Source organism: Amblyomma mixtum, chromosome 4 (assembly GCF_055824585.1).
Source record: "Amblyomma mixtum isolate Tamu chromosome 4, ASM5582458v1, whole genome shotgun sequence".
NCBI classification, from domain to species: Eukaryota; Metazoa; Arthropoda; class Arachnida; order Ixodida; family Ixodidae; genus Amblyomma; species Amblyomma mixtum.
In genome coordinates, this window is record NC_143015.1 from 119845770 (window position 1) to 119865471 (window position 19702).

The window sequence follows — 19702 nt, forward strand, 5'->3', positions numbered from 1 at the left end:
ATTAAAACAAAATTGGAATGTGCAAAAAAAGGAAGAAATTCAGGGGGCACTTTGGCTCTCTAAAATGCTGCAAGGCGAAAGCGTTTCCTGGCGCACTGTTTTTTTATTTTTCATATTTATCTTATTTCTTGTTTTATTTTTTAGTTTAGTTTTCATTTTTATTTTGTTCCTTTTCTTCTTATTCTTTTATTTCTTTATTTTATTCATGAAACCCATGCATTCACTAGATGCGCCTTTATTCATGCTCAAACCCTGAGCCTTCGTGGCGGAGTGGTAGCGACTCCACTTCAAATGCCTAAGGCCCTGGTTCGATTCCCAGCCTCAAGACAGTTTATTTTAAGTAGTGACGCCGAAACGCGGACACACTTGCTAACATTCCTTGGTCACAACAGTATAAGGCATTACAGGCTTTCACCTCGATACGTTCAGCAAAGTGTCATACTTATTACTCTGGCTACAGCAGTAAACGACTGCCACCCAGGCCCTCAGACAAAACATAACAATGTAATACCTAAGTGTAGAACCAAGAAGAGCATCTGTCCATGAGCTGACGCTCACAAGTTAATGCAAACTCATCAAAATACAACTCAAATCAAGGTTCAACAAGGTTCAATCAAGGTTCAAACAAGCAAATCAAGGTTCAGCATGAGCAAAAAAGGTACAATGCTCACTTGAAGTACTTCTCCAAACAGTAGACAACCAAAGTGAGGTGCTTCTCAGGGTAGACTCCACCCACACTCATCATATATTCACTGAGAGATGCCTGTGTCCTCTTCGATGGGTCCTGTGGTACACAAAGCCATTCATTCAGTCAAGGGAAATCCACTGCATGCATCTCCAGTGTCGCTTGTCAGTTCCACACACAGCACGGCTGAGAACAATGAGATTTTTTTTCTTTGCTGTCACTGCTTGTGTAAGTTAACGCAAGTGTCAGTGCAAGCACAGTGAAGCATGCATTGTTTAGCAGGCTCGGGCTAAATCCGAACACAGCTCGGGGTGTGCCACAGCTTTTATCTCCAGCAAAACAGCTAAGCGGGCGATACACATTGAAAGGCAAACAGCGCAAAGACGAAGACCACAGCAGAAGAAACACAGGACTCACAACTGAAAGTTTACTCGAAGACAGCAACACAATATATAGAAAAAAAAGGCCAACCTATCAACAAGCATACGAACACAAGCACGTGTTGCTCGTCCTGTGTTTCTTCTGCCGCGGTCTTTATCTTTGCGCTCTTTGCCTTTCCATTTTATCCTCAACCGACTCCGGACTTCTTTTTTTCTTTTTTGCAGCGGCAGATTCTGCCACACATCAACAGATCATCAGAGGCCTTAGTTAATGAGGATTTTTGCTTAAATTAAAGTGTACCACTTTTTGAGAACTCAGCGATATTCAAGGATCCAAATCTATATAGGCAAATCTATATAGGATCCAAATCTATAAGCCCGAGGATGAATATCTGGCTGAACGTTTGTCGAGCAGGAATTGACCGAAGCCAGCCACAGGGTTTCCGAATAAACGAGCTTCTGACACCATAGACAAACACGGGCACTTAGCGAGAGTCCGGCGACAGTCCAAGTTATCCGAATTAATGACGTTTCACTGTAGTACATTTTGAAGTTTCACACAGCACTTGTTTGCAGGATACAGCACAACAATGAATAGAACACCGGACGTCCTACTCGTTGTATCCTGTAAATATTTTTCAGAGATGCTCTGGTTTTATTGCACTGATGCGAGATTGCATACAGCTGCCGCTCGAAAGCACAATCCTCAGACACTTGCTTTGAGGGCCTTCAAAATGACGGAGGTGTTTGGTTAGTCAAATGTTTTAGGGGAATTCCCCAAGGTGGAGTAGATTTGTAATAAGGAAGTAATTACTCATTGACATCCACCCGAGAGCGAGCCGTCACGGTGGCTCAGTGGTTATGGTGCTCGGCTGCTGGCCCGACAGACGCGGGTTCGAACCCGGCCGCAGCAGTTGAATTTCTTTGGAGGCGAAATTCTAGAGGCCCGTGTACTGTGCGATGTCAGTGCATGTTAAACAATTCCAGGTGGTCGAAATTTCCGGAGCCCTCCACTACGGCATCTCTCATAGCCTGAGCCGCATTGGGACGTTAAAACCCATAAACCAACCAACCAACCAACCACCCGAGAGCAGCCAGACGGCTACAAAGGAAAGCTTTCCTTAGTAGCTGTATGGCTGCGCTCGGGTGGATGTCAACGAGTAATTACTCCCTCATTACAGGTGTTTGGTTAGTGTGCTGATCCCAAACTGTGCACTGTTCAACAATACACAGTGATGGGAGCACTGTGCACAGGGGGAGCAAAGGAGAATGTGCAATGTTTTATGACACTCGCTGAGAGAGAGAGAAAGGGCCACCTGCCTGCCGCTGGGAAGAGACCAGGTGCAGGAACCGGTGCCAGGGAAGGACCACCAGCACATCCCGTTCTTCCACCTGCTCTCTGGAGACCAGCCGGTCGTCCTGCACACCAGCAACCTCTCTAAGCAGGATGACGACATACTGCCCCCCCATCATTAGCCAGCCCACTGTTCTGTGCCAGCCGTTGCCACCATATCCCTACTCTCATCTGCTACATCTCTAGGAATCCAGGTGACATCAGAAATGATGATGCACATCTCACAGCATGGTTCTTGAGGGTGTGTTACTGGTCTTTCTTTGGTTTTTGGGCAGTCAAGAAACACAAAAAGTTGGAGGGGAAACTTAAGTTCCACCTTAAGGGTATGACGTGATGGCGTAACTGATTAATTATACTCCGTTTCATACATAGCAGTCAACGCAGCGAAGGCTGCTGCGCCTGTTCGTGCTCCTCGTCCGCATCGTAATGTAATGCGTCGAAAGTGAAAAGAGTAATGAACTTAAAATTAAAGTAAATGCTGGTTGATATTGTACCATAATAATAGCAGTGTTTTATTTTGCAAAAAGATTGCTTTTTTTATGTTCTTCAAAACAGACTGCCTTAGTTTTCTGGTCTTTTTCCGGCTCCTCCTGTATCAGGTTTTCGCAGCTAGGCCGGCCGGTGATGTCATCTGCTTTCGTCTTTCGGTTTCCAAGTCTTCGAAAATGGCACCGCTATCTCCTACTCGCTTGTTTTCTTCGCCCGCTGCGGCTTCAAAACATCTCCTGCTCGCCTATTCTCTAAGCTGAAGTCTCCGAAAACTTCGAAAGACTGCAAGCAGATGACTGTCAACGTTTATTCTAGCGTAAGGAAGCGCTTCACGGAGAAGACTGTGCGTGAAGTTCTCGAAACTGTGGGCGAGATGACCGGGTGAGCCCTCGGACAGTTGCGAGGTTCAAGAAAGAAGGTCTCTCTACTGGAATAAGACCACCTTGTGTGCCGCATGCTAAAAAGTCGCTCATTGCCCAAGAAAAGCACTTCGCAATCACGTCCGTCGCCAATACACTACACTGCCTTTTCCCTTCGAGACAAGTAAACAGCGCTGTGTTTTTCAAAGTAGGTATTAGAGTTTGACAGTTTCGAGTTTCTACCTAATGAATCTTTCAAGAAAAAAAAATAATAAAAAAAAACCAGCCAAGCCGGGAGTCGAACCTTGGCCTCTTATAAAATGAACAGACAGGCGCGTGCTTTGTACCACTCAGCCACAACGCGAGGCGGACGGACACATTTCGCTTGTTTTTTGCAGCGGACTATTTGCGTACCTTTGACAGCGTTGACTGCTATGTATGAAACGGAGTATAACCCCCATGTATGCGGAATCGGTCTTTCTCGACTTTACATTCATAGATCCCCGGGGGACCACTCCTTGTGCAGTGGTCGAGAGGTTAAGCGATGTGCCACTGCCCTGTGATTTCAGGTGCTGCCACCTATGTGGCTTGTGCGATCCAGGTTGCTCCTCCCAAGTGACCATAATATAACTGCCACTGTGGTCAGTTTGCTCACAATCCACTAGGCAGGTTGTGATGATGCCACAAGGTCATGTGACCTAGTTGGCCCACTGGGTGGCTCCTCCGAGAATTTTCACTCACAATGGTGACGACATCAATTTCATTTCATTTATTTCATTTATTTCGTCCTTAAAGGCCCGAGGGCATTACATAAGGAGGGGGTTACAAATTGTTTTGTGTGAACGCACTCATGATGAAAACATAGACAATAGACAATAAAAGAAACACTGCAACTGCAAACACTAAAAATAAAGATAACACTAAGAATAAAGATAAATAAAGAAAAATAAAGATCAATGATGACAATGACGAATTTTCCGCACAGTGGCAGTTTTAAAGCTATCGCGTTAAAAAATGAATGAATTCACTCTCCTCCCAGCACTCTGCAACTACTGTCCTCCTTACCACCACATGAATTTATCAAATACTAACTGGTGGACCTACAAAGCCCATTAGACAGCAACACACAACAATCCTACGTCTGCAAGAGTAGGCAGTTCGCTTGTCCACACAAGACTTGGCTCCTCAAACACCTTTGTGTTTGGAAGCCAGCATGCCACCTTATTTCTAACTCGGGAGGTGCTGTGAGTTTCACAGCTGGTATGGTTGAGCAGTTTGGCTCTTGCATTATGCCGCTTTTTCATTTTAAGGCATCAGCTATCGAAGCCAGACCTCCAGAGGATATCACGGTCGCTGCCCACATGAAATAACCACCATCCCATAGCAGGGCGGCATGATCCAGACCCACTGTCATCAGTCACAAGATCCACAAGTTGACCTATTGTCATGTAACTCATTAAACTACTTACACATGACCATGAAGATTCAATAGCTGACACTGAAAATCAATCGTGTCACATTACTTAAGCACCTGTTCAACATTTACAGCAACGGCTGTAAGCAAAGGTTCAAACAAAGAGCAGAAGGAAGTGGCGCACTCTGTGCGCAGTGGTGCAAACAAATGTTTGCACTGTTCACATCTCTGCACACAGAGGGCGCCACTCCGTGGCAAGGCGGACAACGCATTTTCCATGGCATACAGCTGCGGCTGATTCTTGCACTTGGCAACGGTAATTGGGAGGTCAGTTTTTTCATCGTTTCTTCTTGCCAAAATCATCCACGCCAGATTTGCGATGCCAATACCTGAGTGAGAGAGAGCGCAGTACGCTTCCAGCACACGGCACGCTCGACGGGCAGCGTCTGCACTTCGGCCCGGATGTCTGCCTGATCAAGCGTGTCACAGATCAGCTGCAGAGAGGCCTCATCATCCAACAGCCGGGAGTCGAGCACCACTGTCACATACTGCACAAAGCACAGCACACACAATGACACTGACAAAGAACCAATCATGTTAGGTTTATAGGGGTTTAACGTCCCACGGCGGCTCAGGCTACGAGGGATGACGTAGTGAAGGGCTCCGGAAATTTCGACCACTTGGGGTTCTTCAACGTGCACTGACATCGCACAGTACACGGGTCTCTAGAATTTTGCCTCCACCGAAATTCGACCGTTGCGACCGGGATCGAACCTGCGTCTTTCGGGTCAGCAGCCGAGCGCCTTAACCACAGAACCACTGTGGCAGCTTTGAGAAGCAATCATGTGGCAACATATTCTCACAAGCAGAAAAGGTTGATAGAAGGATGTGCAGCTATCAGCTTTCATACCCTATGTGCTCAAGGTCTGTGTGCAAGAAATCCTTCACAGAGAACCGCACGTCCGCCTTAATGTGACTAAAAAAATACAACATTTCTAAACAGTTTTACCAAAACTCAAGTACTAAGGCCACTGAAACTGAAAGAAAATGTTGGCATGTTTATGTGAGCCATTCATTTTTAATGAGGTGTCAGCCCATCAACACCAATGCAATCATGCACGACGAGGAGAAATCATCAAACAAACCGCATACAAGCTGCAAAACAAACAGCAGTTATGGCTCAGTGAATGAAGCAGGCACACTCACCTTCATGCAGTGTCCTGGTTTGGTGGCACGCCCAACCTCGGTGACGCAGGCCTTCCGTTGCTTCTCCAGCTCCTTGGCAACACGACGAGCCTCGCGCTCTTCCGGACTGGCACGCTTGGGCTTCTTCAGCTTAGTGAACGCTGCCGACCCCTAACAAAGAAAATTGTCCCTGTGGAGCAAGCTGACATCTTCGCTGACCTCGTGAAAAGAAAGATGTTAGGACTACTAGTAACCTGTTCAAGCCAACTACAGCCGAGGGAGCAACCGATATTACCCGAGAGGCAACTCTTGAGAAATATGGGCAGGACCATCAAGCACAGCAAATCCTCTGGCATGTTAACGCACACAGCCTCCCAAGAAGCAGCAGCTGTCGCAGTTTTGTGCTGCGCCCATTCACCCTGCTTTTCCCCTCACTCAACAGCGCCTTCTTTACACATCCACAGTAACCTGCTCCGAGAGCGGCCACAAGGTCATCGAAAAGTTGGTTTCTCCCAACAGCTCACAAGTCCTGTGGTTGCCGTGGCTGCCCTGATCCAAACTATTGCTTTCCGAAACAGATGAGCTGAGGAAAAAAAAAACTCGCATAGTATTTGTATACATGGTAGCTTACCAATATCCCTGAAGAGAAAAGTATACAACAGGTGTATCCTACCGGTACTCACCTATGGGGCAGAAACGTGGAGGCTAACAAAGAGGGTTCAGCTTAAGTTAAGAACAACGCAGCGAGCTATGGAAAGGAAAATGATAGGTGTAACGTTAAGAGATCGGAAGAGGGCGGAGTGGGTGAGGGAACTAACGCGGGTTAATGACATCTTAGTTGAAATCAAGAGGAAGAAATGGGCTTGGGCAGGGCATGTAATGCGAAGGCAAGATAACCGCTGGTCCTTAAGGGTAACGGAATGGATTCCAAGAGAAAGCAAATGAAGCAGGGGACGGCAGAAAGCTAGGGGGGCGGATGAGATTAAGAAGTTTGCGGGGATACAGTGGCGGCAACTGACAAAGGACAGGGTTAATTGGAGAGACATGGGAGAGGCCTTTGCCCTGCAGTGGGTTTAGTCAGGCTGATGATGATGATGTATACATGTGGCCATTATGACCAAACAGTAACAGAGGCCAATGCAGTTCCTGCTTATGCCGTTTTTAAATGAGTTTGTACAAACTAGCCAAACTTTGCAGCCTTCTGCCAGTACATGCGCTGCTAATTAACAGCTAACTGCAAAAGCCAAGGCACAGTAACATCTGACTCACGGGAATGTCTGCACCGCATGCCAGAGGGGAGGGCACATCCAAGCTCTTCGGTGGAGAGGTGCTCGTCGCACCGCGGGCCACCCCGATAGCATGTCCGACGTCTTCATCCTCACTGCCCGAAATTTTGTGCACCGGGCTTCGTTTCTGCGGACTTCTTCATCAGAGTCAGAAAAAGAACAACAGACTTTTTTAAGCTTGCAGCCAGAAGGCTTGAAGTGGCAACCAGCTCTTCCAAGCATGTGCCGAAAAGTGCAGCACTGACCAAATCAATCCTTAAGGCATTGACTTGCTCTACCACAACTCATACACAACTCATACATAGCTCTTCGCATACATTGTTATTTTATTTGTTCATGGCTTCCTTTTTTTTGCAGGGTTTGTTACTAAAAAGATTCATTGCATTAGTGTTCTGTTTGTATAATTTTAATACTGCAGTAATCTTCGTTCTTTGCCGCGCTGCCATTCTTTAGATTCTTTTGCTTACTTATGTCATGCAAAGTGTCTTATTTGTTCTTTTGTTTTGATTCTTTTGCTTACTTATGTCATGTAAAGTATCTTATTTGTGCTTTTGTTGTTTGTTTTATATTTGCGGTTTTGTTTTATTCTGTTCAATTGCCTGTGCCCCCCCCCTATGTAATACCCTCTCAAGGGCCTTTAGGGGTATTCTGTATAAATAAATAAATAAATAAATTTCTCCAAAAGGGCTGAGCCTAATCAGCCCCTTGGTTCCCCCACCCGTCATCGTAACATTTATTGGAGAGCAAGTTTTCTTCAGAGAGGCAAAGGCCCATCACTCTCGCTCGGCTGACACAATGTTGATTACATTTTGTACTCAAATTTCAAACTAGGCTAACTAGTCATTCAGAGACTCTTGAATCTTTGTCTTTTTAAGAAGGATGGACAGAACACAACTGAAAGAGACAACACAGAACAGCAATGTGCAGTCTAGCAAGGATCACCCGCATACTGATTCTGACCATACATTCGTGTCATCAAAAAAGTTTAGAGACCTTGCACACCACAAGAAACAGGAATTTTCACACGGGATTGGTATGCAGTATAAATTATTACAAAACCAGATTTGAGCCCCAAGCTAACAAGATTGGCTTGGCATGCAGCCTTTTGACTTGTGATCATGCTATCCAATGAAAACACTGACGATACGCTCCCAGCTATTTTTAGAAAACAATGGCTATTGAGCAACCATCAAATCACTACAATAAGCACAAGTACCGATTCTGGGTGCAGTACCTCTTTACCACTCGTTAACTGTCAGCAAAGTAGTGCAGCAAATTACATGCTTTGTGTCTCATTCACAGTTGACACAGAAAAAGGGAAGATGGCACACAGCGAACTGATACTTTACCAAAACAACTTTAAATGCAAAAAAAAAAAACATCACACACCATCTCATACAGTTTATGAAGACTACCCAAACTAGCTAGTTTCAACCCATCAAAAGAAAAAAAAAACAAAGTTGTTAATGATTTAGTTTAATACAAGCTGTGTATTAAAACAGGGCCCTTCTTTTATAAGCACCGCTGTTGCCAGAATGGGCTAGCTTAGAAATTGCGATGTAAAAGCAGCAACGAGAGAATTAAATCACATGCTTGTGAGGACACCATCACTGTCCTCTGCACCTCCATCGACGACCCATGACAGCAACTTCAGGCAGCATCTTTGCCCTAAATTTACGTTGCATAGCCTAGTCGTGGCTACAATGCCTGCTGCTATGATGATAATTGTTCCATTTTAACAGTACAAAGGCGGCTAAGTTTCTTGGTTTGCAAAAGGTGGGGTCCTAAGAGAGGCGGAGCCGCACTGCAGGAAAAAGTGAGCACCAACCTCATGGAGTGTTGCGGTGGGCGCAGCCTAGCGGACAGGGGTGGCAGGTCCTCTTCTTCACTGTCCCACAGACTGCCAAGGCGGACTTCACCTCTAGACATGCTGCTGATGCAAGAACACAATGTCACAATTCACACAATTCACTGTCTTGCCAGCCTACCACAACTAAAACCAATACAAACCACTATGGCTGCAGTGGGTTTCAAAAATCACTTTATACATACCCCACATGATACTTTCACTGAACAAGACATCACCTGCCTACTGAGTCCGATGCTGTTTGCAGCCATCAAGGCCCTTGTGGGCACCAGCCCCTCATCACGAGGCCTCCCAGAAGTAGAAGCTGTACTTGCGACGGAGCCATTGGTGTCGGCCTCCTATGCTCCGCAGAGGCGCAATACCAGGCATCAATAAATCATGGCTTCAACAGTGGCAGCTTCACCACAGCTGACCATCCGCAACATCTTTCACGTATGCACAATTTTCCAGTGGAACACTCGCGGTTTACGCTCGAACCTCTCCGATTTCCGGAACCTGGCGCAAGCATACCACTTCCCTTTCATACTCATCTCTGAATTGCATGGATACTACTTTCACCATTCACAACAACCAGATGACATCAGCAGACTGCTAACAGGCTTTCGCAAGGATATTCCGGCCTTCTTGGTTGATGTCCCGCCTCAAAGTGGCAACGCATATGTGTGCGCCGTAACAGTAATTGGCAGACAAGAGTACACTCTCATTGGAGTGTACCTTGAGCCAATCAGGACAATCGAGGCTTGGATATTTGATAACGAAGACACCTTCTCGACCTCGGGCACGTATTACATGCGCCAGAGGTGCCAAGCTTGCAGAACTTCTCTCAATGCATTCAATTTAGCCGCTAAATTATGGCAGCATAGCCTACCTCCGAGGCCTGACAGCAGCATTGACGTGACCTCTGTAACAAGGTCAGTTGGCTGGTGCACTGATCTGGAAACACGTGGAAGTGTCCCAGTCCTCATATCAGCTATCCGTGCACAGACGGCGCAAAAGAAATTCCTTATAAAATCTACACAACGGGATGCGTACAAGGAAGCAGAGGAATTACTGCCACAACCCGGAATGAGGAATTAGTGAGAGAAAGTACACGAACTGCAGCTAAAAATGATAGGCACCCTTCAAGTCACGAGGCATTTCAAAAGCTGTGCGCTATTTGCAGGAGAACTGGAAGGAAAGTTTTGTGCACAAAAAACCTCGAAGACCTTCGTGCCTGCCGACGGGCACAACACCACATTCGGCGCTACCTGGAAGAACTCAGTCAGCAAAGATGGCGTGACTTTTGTTCTACGCAAGATGTGCGCCAACCAGTAACCAAAATTTGGCAGATCGTTGGAGGTATGCGCTCTCCACTCCAACAGCTTCACCCCTTCGCTGCCTTCTCTCTGCATGAACGTAAATCTCTAAAAGAAGTCTCAGAAGAATACTGTCAGTGGGGCAAGGGCCTTCAATACTCTCTCTATACTCTGATATAGTTGAAAGCCTACGAAAAATCTATAAAAACACCAAGGGCAAGTTCCTTTTCCTCGAAACACTGTAAGATATACTCTTTTTGGCTTAGTAATGATGTCTCGGTAGATTTACCTTCGATAAAACCAACCTGCGAATCTGTTATTATTTGGTGTTTGTCACAAAAGCATGATATAACCGGCTAACTGGCTTCGAGTGTTATGATTTTAACGGCCCACAGGAAAGACCGATAACGGGTCCGTCGAGAGAATTCCGCCTCCGTCGCCGCGCCTTCTCAGGTGGAGCCCCAATGACGTTCCATACGAGTCGGGCCCGTGGAGGAATAACTTGAGTCTCTCCGCCGTTATATCGCCAAGCGCAAGCCATCGTTGCGCCAGCCGTCTCCATAAAGGAGGTGCACGGTTTCCCTCCAAAACCTGCACAACATCTGCACCTTTTTGAAACGGCGTCGTGCAAAGAGCGCTATGTTGCACCGCTGAAACGAACGGCATGCAGTGCAGGTGAACCGAATGATTCATAAGGTGCACCTTGTTAGGGGGGGTGCCTCCGTCGACGTCATCAACGTCATCATCACCTGGCTCTCACCCACGTGTCCTTTCTGCTCCACTCTCGGCGGCATCTTCACCGCCTGATCGTCCCCGTCGTTTTCGTCAGCATCGCTACACAAGTCGACGAACGCCACAGCACCACTCGTCTGGGAGCGTGCTGTAGTTGCGGTAGCACTACACGGCGTGTGACTCGGCCCGTCATCATCGTCCGAATCGAGTATTATGCACCCTGTGGACATTGTGTTTGTTTGTGAAAAAGTGCTTTGCGCACGACAAGTCCATCCAAGCAGCCCGCCGTTTTTGGCACTAGGAGCATGATAAAGAGAAACGGAACGAGAGTAAAAAAAACGATAATTTTTGTTCAGAACCGTTTTTGTTACTAAAACATTACCAAAATCAAAAAATAAATAGCGCCCAGTTTTATTACGAATAAGTATTTAACTTTTAGAGGCGCGACCGTTGTCAGGCCACGTCTTGACGTTTTTTTCTCTCCTGAACTTCAAGATGGCGGCGGCGCTGCAGCGCATTGTTTCGTCGCTCTGTGCGAGGGGACAGCAACGGCTGGGTAACTATTGACTGCGTTTCTTTCTGGCCTTGTCCGCGTGTGCCGGTAAAACTTTGGGTCATTTGAGCGGGGAACTGTTCGTGTCGTGCTAGTCAGCGGCCGGGAGCCTCGTCATGGGCAAGCGCGACACGCGATACGCGTTCATGAACCCGATCGCGATGGCTCGCCAACGAGGTCCGTCCGGACCTAGCGGTCCGACGATCAAGGACTACCTGAGCCGCAACCGGCCCAGCTGGGAAGAGGTGAAGCGGATAATCGAGAAGAAGAAGCAGGGCTCGAGCACGTTGGCCGCCTGGGAGGAGCACATGAACAGCAAGTTCGAGGAGGAACTGCGCAAGAACCGCGAGCGCATAATGGCGGAACGGGCTGCTTCTGACGCCGCCTCGTCGAAAACGAAGAAGCGGCGCCGTCGGTCGTCTTCGAGCAGCGACAGCAGTAGTTCGTCGTCGGAGGAGCACCGGAAGAAGAGGCGCTGCAAGCAGCATCGCAGCGAGACCAAGTCCGAAGAGGCGCCTGACCACTCCAAGAGAAAGAAAAAGAAGGCCAAGAAAAAGCACAAGCGACACAGGAAAGCGGACGACTGACTGTGGGGAATCTGCGTGTCAGCTGCTGCTAACAGTCGCGCCGTGGCGGTTCGGGGAAACCTCAGTGGCTGGCGGATGCAGAGCGTTCCGGTGATATTTCCAAAGCAGGAAGCGATGCCGGCAAGGAAGGCTGCTTTTGCCGCATCAGATTGACCGCACAAGTTCTTTACTGTATTTGCATACAGTGGGGACGACGTAATGGGCCGTTTGGTTTGCAGTGTTTTCTGTTCGCAGAAAGGTGATTGGTAACTGTAGTGACTTTTTCATTTCCATTCTTTATGCTACCGACACCGTGGTTTGTTTAAAATGAAATTTGTAGACTGTACTTAACGTTTGTCGAGAACGGGTTGGATCTGACGCTGAATGTCTTGCACATGTTGTCATGAATCCCATACCACTGCACTGCTCAAAATTTCGTGGCGCTGTTTAAGGCAATGAAATGAGACGTGCACATTAATTTAATTTGTGATGATGGTGACATCTGAGCGAGGCATCAAGACTCAAAGACCTTTGAGTGTGCAGCTTGGTGCGTGCTAGGAAAAGACTCCTTGAGAAGTTTTGGCTAACTACGAAATTGTATGTATGCCTGATGGCTTTCACGTGATGCCATCAGTGCTGTATTGATCCACCACTTCCTTTTAATATATTTCTAATCGAACAGCCTTAGCCCCATTGAGAATGCAGTGCAAGTCGTGTGTGCATTTCTTGTCCTGACTGAAAATTTAATTTTGTGTTCACGCATTCTGAGGTTTGTGACGTGCATTAGGTTACTTCCTTTGCTTAAGAGAGGATTCGCCTTGTTTTATGGGCTGGAAAATCCAAGCCAGGTAGCAAGGTTGTCTTTCTTCACCTATTTTTAGCATTGTATTAGCTGTGGGCTCTGTCTTCATTGCCTGTATTGGGAGAGTGACAGACCCTGTAACTCAAGTTGAAATGTTGTCAGTACAATTGCTAAAAGTTTCACTTGAGAAGAAAGATTTGTACAGAATGCCAGTGGATACTAATTGGACACAAACCATTTCAGAACTATAAAAGCTGTAGATGTGAAGAATTGCTACTTGCTTTGCGAGGCCTTGCCATTCACTGCTTCATATGAAATTATTAGGTACACAGAAAAGAATGAGTATAATTAAGAAATCACTGCTGGGGAAAGTTTCTTTCAAACTAGAGGTGCTTGGATCCTAGTTATCGCATGTTTCAGGTATTGCTAGGTCAAGAAGCACACATAGAATCCACTACAAGTGTCGGGACAAGATAGCATAGTCACTTTACCCAACACAGCCAGAGATAAGCACTTACTATTTATATATCTTGTATAATATCTTGGTGGCTGAAAAGTGGCTGCCAATCAAATCTTACGTTGCACATGTTAACTAGTGCATATACATGGACAGAGGAGGGGACAGGACACACGCTAAACCTTAAGCGAGTTTCATGTTTAAGTTTCCATTCAGGCCATTGTAGTGACCTAGAGGGATACCTGTGGTGCTCAGATCTTGATTTTACTCAACCTTGGTGAATCAGTAGCTTATTAAATATGAACATATTACTTTTAACGATTAATGGGCTCAGGTGCTGTAGTCACCCTTGGAAAAGTCATTCCAAGAGCAGTAGTTTCTTGAGCATTATGTAATGTAATATTTAGGACAAAGAGCACTTTCGGCTAACACGTGTTTAGCAACTGCAAGAATGAAGGCACACCTTTTCATTAGACGGTTTAGTTATTTTATTTTTTTCTCAACTAGAGCAACCGCGGCGGTATTGTTAGTATTGAACTTGAGCAGATTGGTGTGTCTTTAGGCCCTGGAAGAATCTTAGGTGACTTTGCCGAAGTGGAGTTGGTGTTCTTGTACCTCAAAGCACAGTTTGATCTCTCCATTGGCAGCCATTTTCGCCAATGCTCCCTTTGAAATGACTGTCGTAGGGTGTAATTGGCAGGAGGAAGAAAGGGGTGCAGATTTTGTTCCTTGCTACCCGGAAGACGAAGAAGCATTACCATGAGCGTCTCCCCACCCCCTTATGGAGAGACGGGCTCTGCTAAAAGTGCGCAGAAAATGACGAGCACTTTTCAAAGCATGGGGTGAAACCACGACCGTGGGTGAAACTGTATATGGTGCATAGATTCAGATTATGGTTCTCTCTCTGAGGGCTTGCTTTGTTCCTTGTTTTAAATAAAGTTTTTGTTGAACTTGCTCAAAGTCCTTGTAACGTTATATGGGGCAGCATTCGCCCTGCTGTGGTGTTTGCTTACTCATTTATTTAGATACTGGTAGCTAGTTTTGAAGCCATTGAAAATTTTACAGCAAACGCATCGAGGGACTAGTTATGTCAAGGTTTGACACAGGAATCTAAAGCACAGCGGCAAAAACTCCCAGTATTGCATCTGCGACTGTGGTATAAACAGTGTTGGTCAAATGTTTAGGGGAATCCCCCAAGGTGGAGTAGATTTGTAATAAGGGAGTAATTACTCATTGACATCCACCCAAGCGCAGCCATACAGTGTTGTAGACTAATGTTATTTATTTTTGTTTCTGATATATGCATACCTTGGCTTTGCTTGAATGGCAGACTGCCTGCCTTTTTGGGAGGAAGTGATGGGTGCATTTATTTTTGTTGTGTTACAACGAGGATTGAAGTTAGCAAAGCAGGAGGGGACATATATGGATGAGAGCAGAAGAGTGTTGCACCACGATTCCTCTCTGCACTGAGGATAAAAGCTGTGGCCTAGAATAATTATTTCATAAACACTTAATCTTGGTCAGGACCTGATCATGCCTAGCACAAGTAATGGTGGTTGGTTATGCTGTAAGAACAGGAAGTTGTAGTCTGGGAACAAGATAGTGTGGTGAGGTTAGGTGACTCATGAGGGCCTTCATCCAGCTACTGGCCTATCGCGTGTCTTGGTAATGATGTTTTGAATGAAGAAGGCAGAACACCGGCCAAAAAGTGAACTTTTAAATGGCGTTTCGGCACCCGCAGGGGAGCCTTGTTCACAAAGAGGTACAGACATGAAAGGCTGGCTATGTATGCTTGAAAATGTGCCCTAGACAGCAGGCGTGTCCACTAGGAAGTTCCCCGTCAGTGCAATTAAGTGTGTGTTCAGTTGTCAGAATGTTCAGCGAGTGTATTTGACGAAACTTTCCTGTTTGCAACTTGATTCTGGTGTTGTTTCAGCCTTTTAACAGAGTTTCCACTTTCACCCGCATACACATGGTTACAGTCTCTGTACAGTGTACTGTGGACTACGCCCGGAATTTTTTTTTTTGGCAGGCAGTCTTTCACGTTGATGAGGGCTTGCTGAAACTTTTTCGCCACTGTCAGGTCGTGGAGGCCGTAGCAGTTTGCGTTCCTCAGCATTGACAAAAGGTAAAGGCATTTGGAGAGGTCCTTTCTTTGACGGTCAGCCTTCACGTCGTCTGGCTCTGTGCCGATGCTCGACGAATAAGCGAGGCAACCACTGATCTCTCTTGCGAGAGGCTGGGTGAGCGTCCAGTATGAGTGCTCTTCGTGTACACTTTGAATGAGAGTGCGGATTGGCTTCGTTTCACTAAGACGTCCTAAAAGGAAGCTGTCTTCTTTTTCATCTGTGAACTGGATGGTTTTGTCATTAAGGTGCTCTGTAAAATCAAGTAAAGCATCCTTCTTGATAACAGAAAAGCAGTCATGGACGTACCGCACACTAATCTCTAGTTGTGGGCTGAATGAAACCAGTGCATGGGTTTCCAGCCATTCCATTGTTAGGTTTGCAGCGTTAACAGAAACTGAAGCACCCATGGCTGTGCCTTGAACCTGTTTGTAAAGCACCTGGTCGAAAGTAAAATAGGTGTTGTTCAGGCAGAGCCCCTCCGCAGTGGCTCAGTGGTTATGGTGCTTGGCTGCTGACCCGAAAGACGCGTGTTCGATCCCAGCCGCGGCGGTCGAAATTTCGATGCAGGCGAAATTCTAGAGGCCCGTGTGTTGTGCAATGTCAGTGCACATTGAAGAGCCCCATGTTGTGACAGGTTTTTTGAATGTTTTGAATGTAACTCAACAGAGAGCTGCCTGTCTGTTGTGTCAACTGCTGACTCGTTGCTAGCAGAAGTGAGAATTTTGCGTCGCAAGGTCGCTAGAAAAAGATATCATGCTGTCCTCTTGGACTCCGAGGTTGTGATTGGAATTGGGCTTGAATTTTGTCTTTTTAGGGTGAATATTTTAACCATTCACCCATACACTCGCAGATGTCACTTAGATGCTGAATTATGCTTTTGAAGAAAGCAGAGCTGTAAGTATGGAATGCAAAATGTGTGCCAGAAATAGTTTTTGCAAACACGCTCAACGGTGAACTCAAAGTTCAAAGTGAAACAGAACTCAAAGTTCTGTTTCAGCAGCATACCAATTTAAGCGGACACTCGGAGGAAATTGATGTTCTGAAGACAAATTAGGCCCCTTCACTGGAGGAGCTAGTACCAGCTAGGAAAGGGTAAACAAGAGACACCCACTGTCACTGTGCAGTAACATCGCATACTTCTCTGTTTGTGGCCGTCCACTTCTCGCCAGCCAACACGCTACGTACTCAACATCATTGTCAGTGACGCGAGTTTAAATGGTGTTGCAGGAAAAAATACAGTACACCCGGCATAATTCAAACTACGGTAATTCACACTTTTAGTTAGTTGGAACAAATTTCAAGAATTTTGTTGGCTGAGTATAATTTCAATGCTTAATTTGTACTGCAGTTTCGCTTAACTCAGACTTGTTCCAATGCTCCCAGTGCGCGAAAGAGCGGCAGCCGAGGTCTGTTCCATGAGAGTTGTAGCACTGGGTGCGCTGAAAGTTCCACCCAGTTACCTCCAGCCGGTCTGAAGGCGGGGGTATTCCGAGCCTCACCTAGAGGTGTGTCGCTAGTCTTTTTAGCGCTACTGGACCCGAAGTATGCGTGAAGCCTCAACCTTTGACAGAGGCCTTGCGCAGCTGCACGCATCAACGCGTGGAACCGGCATCTTGCCTTCGAGGTGGTGTTACCTCAAGTACTTCGCTTGTCCTACTGAATTTAACTACGTCAAAACCCTACCATTTTTTTTTCTTTTTAGAAGGCGCACATCTGCGTACCCTTTGCTTCTGTCTGCGGTGCGATCCTATGCGTTGAAAATGCGAGGCTTATGAGCTGCTCGTGTGTGTGGTGAACCCACTTGACATGGACGCCACAGCTTTCGAAAGAGGCCGCGATGTATTTACTGTTTTGTAGCTAACCTGTTTTGATACTCCCGACTGTGACATTGTCACTTGATAGCAGACAACCATTGGCTATTTGCTCGTCAGTTCATGCAGTGCGATTTTTTTCTTCTTTTGTGGCTATTTGATGATTCAACCTTCAGATACTGTGTACTTTATGTACTATCGCGCTCAATATGAGTTGCAACATGCGGTCATCGACCGGGACTTGTTCCGTGGTGTGCCTCCTCCAAACAGTTGCTCGGAATTCTGGGAAAAACTTTTTCCAGAGCGGGGGTGCTGTTGTTTCCTGGAACAGCAGTTTCTCCCTGAATTCCGAGCGTCTGTTTGGAGGAGGCACACCACGGAACGAGCTCCGGTCGATGACCGCGCGTTGCAACTCATATTGAGCGCGATAGTACAGACCCTCAAGGTCCCTTACTTGACTGGGAAACCAGTGCATTATTGATATTTTTTTTTTATCAGTTGGAGACAGCTGGTTGAATAAACAAATATGATCCTTTCACCCACATTTTTTGTTGTACTAATGCTTATAGCGATGTTTGTGCAGAGAAAAGAGTCCAAAATACTATTTGTGTGCAGATATGCATAAAGCAGGTTGCATTTGGTCGTGAATGATATTAAAGGTGCATAGAAGAGGAATCTGAACTCGTCTTTTTGCCGCGGGAACTCAATCTACACGTTCCTAGCATTCTTAGAAACTCCGACTTATTGCCCTGTGTGGCCGATTTCCCTAATTAAATCGGATTAACATCCGGCTCCCGCCTTTATTTTTTGAATTCTCTCCGTACGGTGGGCGGAGTCGACAAACGCGTAGAGTGCCTTTCGGCCAGCTTCATGGAGTCTTTGCTTTCGCTTTATTTTGTTTTTTATGTTTCTGTGAATAAATAGTTTCATTCGCAGATAATATAGCCGCGAAATAAGCCTGCAGAAATAAAAATATGCGCGGACTATTTGCTTCTACGGATTACTATGTATTACTCCGCCGATGGCAGAGCGGCAAGCCTCCACGGAGCTGGCTGTGAAGGCATTCCACGTGTTGGTCGACTCCACCCACTGTACGGGGAGAATTTTAAAAGAAAGGCGGGAGCTGGACGTTAATCGATTTAATTAGAAAAATCTGCCACACAGGGCAATAAATCGAAGTTTCTAAGAATGCTCGGAACGTGTAGATGGAGTTCCCGCGGCAAAAAGACGAGTTCAGATTCCTCTTCACTGCACCTTTAAGGCACACTCCTGACAATTTCCGCAGATATCTCTAGTCCCCAGAAAGTTTGAATTAATGAGGGTCCGCTGTATTTGATTTTCAACTCCAAATTTCTCGACAATGAGTATATCTTTTACTGCCAAACAAATGCAACCGGAGCCACAAAAAGCTAAGCCATCAAATTTTACCAGGAAACAAGACTGGATCGTTCTGAGGTTCCATCTGTGAAAGGCCTGCATGGTTTCGTCTCCCAGGAGGAGTGCCCAGTGCAGTGCAGCTACAAAGCGTGCGTGGTGCAGCCAAGGGCAACCGTGCCTGTCGCCAGGGGCCAGCGGCCCGGGGCCAGAAGCTGGGCGTTCGCATCCACAATGGCCAGACGGCACACAAGGGGGACGTCATTGTCAAACAGAACAAGCTCAAGTTCCACCCGGGGCTCAACGTGAGGAGCTTTTTCACTGTTATCGTCATCCTGGAGGGGCGTGTCAAAGTACGCACGCAAATTTGAGACGAAAAAAAGAAGCAAAAGGTTATTTATAATAGTTGGTGCTTTGAGAGGCCCCATGATTGGTACAGTTGTACTGCCTCAGTGGACAAAGGTCTGTGTGGTTGGGGCAGCAAATTTAAGTGAGAAATGAACCTACCTGAACATATGTAGCATATGTATACATTGTTAGTACCAGTGGCTATTCTTAGTTTTGTCCATTGGGTGTGTCTTGCACGTGCAGGTGGTGTTTGGCCACAGCCGGCAGACACTGATTGCGGCAGTCGAAGGCCAGGTGATGCTGACACGTGAAAAGGTGGAGCTGGACTTTGAGCACCCGCGAGTGCAGCAGTTCTACGAAGGACGAAGAACAGAGGCCCTCTACAAGAAGTACTTCCACGTCATTCCGAGGCCTCAGGGGCAGACTTTTCGGCTCATCTCGCAAGTGTAGTAGATCATCTATGAAATAAACATCATAAATAGTTTATCCAGCATTGGAACTACCGCCTCTATTAGCCCCCACATGCAGCATTGCTATGTTGATCCCTTCATGCTATTCCATACTATCCAAAATTAACATCTATGTCTGTGCACGCAGAATTTTTTTTAAAGCGTCT

At 46.4% G+C, this 19702-nt stretch overlaps 3 protein-coding genes across 3 annotated transcripts in view; 2 read left to right on the forward strand and 1 right to left on the reverse strand.

Moving 5' to 3' along the window:
- Window positions 1–12236, reverse strand: part of mms4 (Methyl methanesulfonate sensitivity 4) — a 27910-nt gene extending 15674 nt beyond the window's left edge. Inside the window, exons 1-7 of the mRNA XM_089541682.1 lie at window positions 11017–12236; window positions 8981–9082; window positions 7136–7289; window positions 5888–6037; window positions 5071–5229; window positions 2386–2484; window positions 672–784 (exon numbers count right to left, since the gene is read on the reverse strand). Coding sequence (XP_089397808.1) covers window positions 672–784; window positions 2386–2484; window positions 5071–5229; window positions 5888–6037; window positions 7136–7289; window positions 8981–9082; window positions 11017–11276 — 1037 coding nt within the window. The 5' untranslated portion in view covers window positions 11277–12236. The remainder of the gene's footprint in view (window positions 1–671; window positions 785–2385; window positions 2485–5070; window positions 5230–5887; window positions 6038–7135; window positions 7290–8980; window positions 9083–11016) is intronic.
- mRpL27 (mitochondrial ribosomal protein L27) lies at window positions 11499–19585 on the forward strand. The gene is made up of 3 exons (XM_089587909.1): window positions 11499–11602; window positions 18859–19043; window positions 19330–19585. Exons 1-3 carry the CDS (start codon window positions 11542–11544, stop codon window positions 19534–19536), a joined length of 453 nt encoding a protein of 150 aa, XP_089444035.1. The 5' UTR covers window positions 11499–11541; the 3' UTR covers window positions 19537–19585.
- On the forward strand, window positions 11597–12865 carry LOC149348081 (protein FAM133B-like). Its single transcript, XM_089587908.1, has one exon. The coding sequence runs from the start codon at window positions 11716–11718 to the stop codon at window positions 12184–12186; it is 471 nt and encodes a 156-aa protein (XP_089444034.1). The 5' UTR covers window positions 11597–11715; the 3' UTR covers window positions 12187–12865.
- Window positions 19586–19702: the final 117 nt, after the last annotated feature.

Coding starts and splice junctions, on each gene's coding strand:
- mRpL27 (XM_089587909.1), top strand. CDS start 11,542: ATGGCGGCGGCGCTGCAGCGCATTGTTTCGTCGCTCTGTGCGAGGGGA. Junction 11,603..18,858: donor GAGGGGACAGCAACGGCTGG/GTAACTATTGAC, acceptor TTCGTCTCCCAG/GAGGAGTGCCCAGTGCAGTG. Junction 19,044..19,329: donor AGTTCCACCCGGGGCTCAAC/GTGAGGAGCTTT, acceptor TTGCACGTGCAG/GTGGTGTTTGGCCACAGCCG.
- LOC149348081 (XM_089587908.1), top strand. CDS start 11,716: ATGGGCAAGCGCGACACGCGATACGCGTTCATGAACCCGATCGCGATG.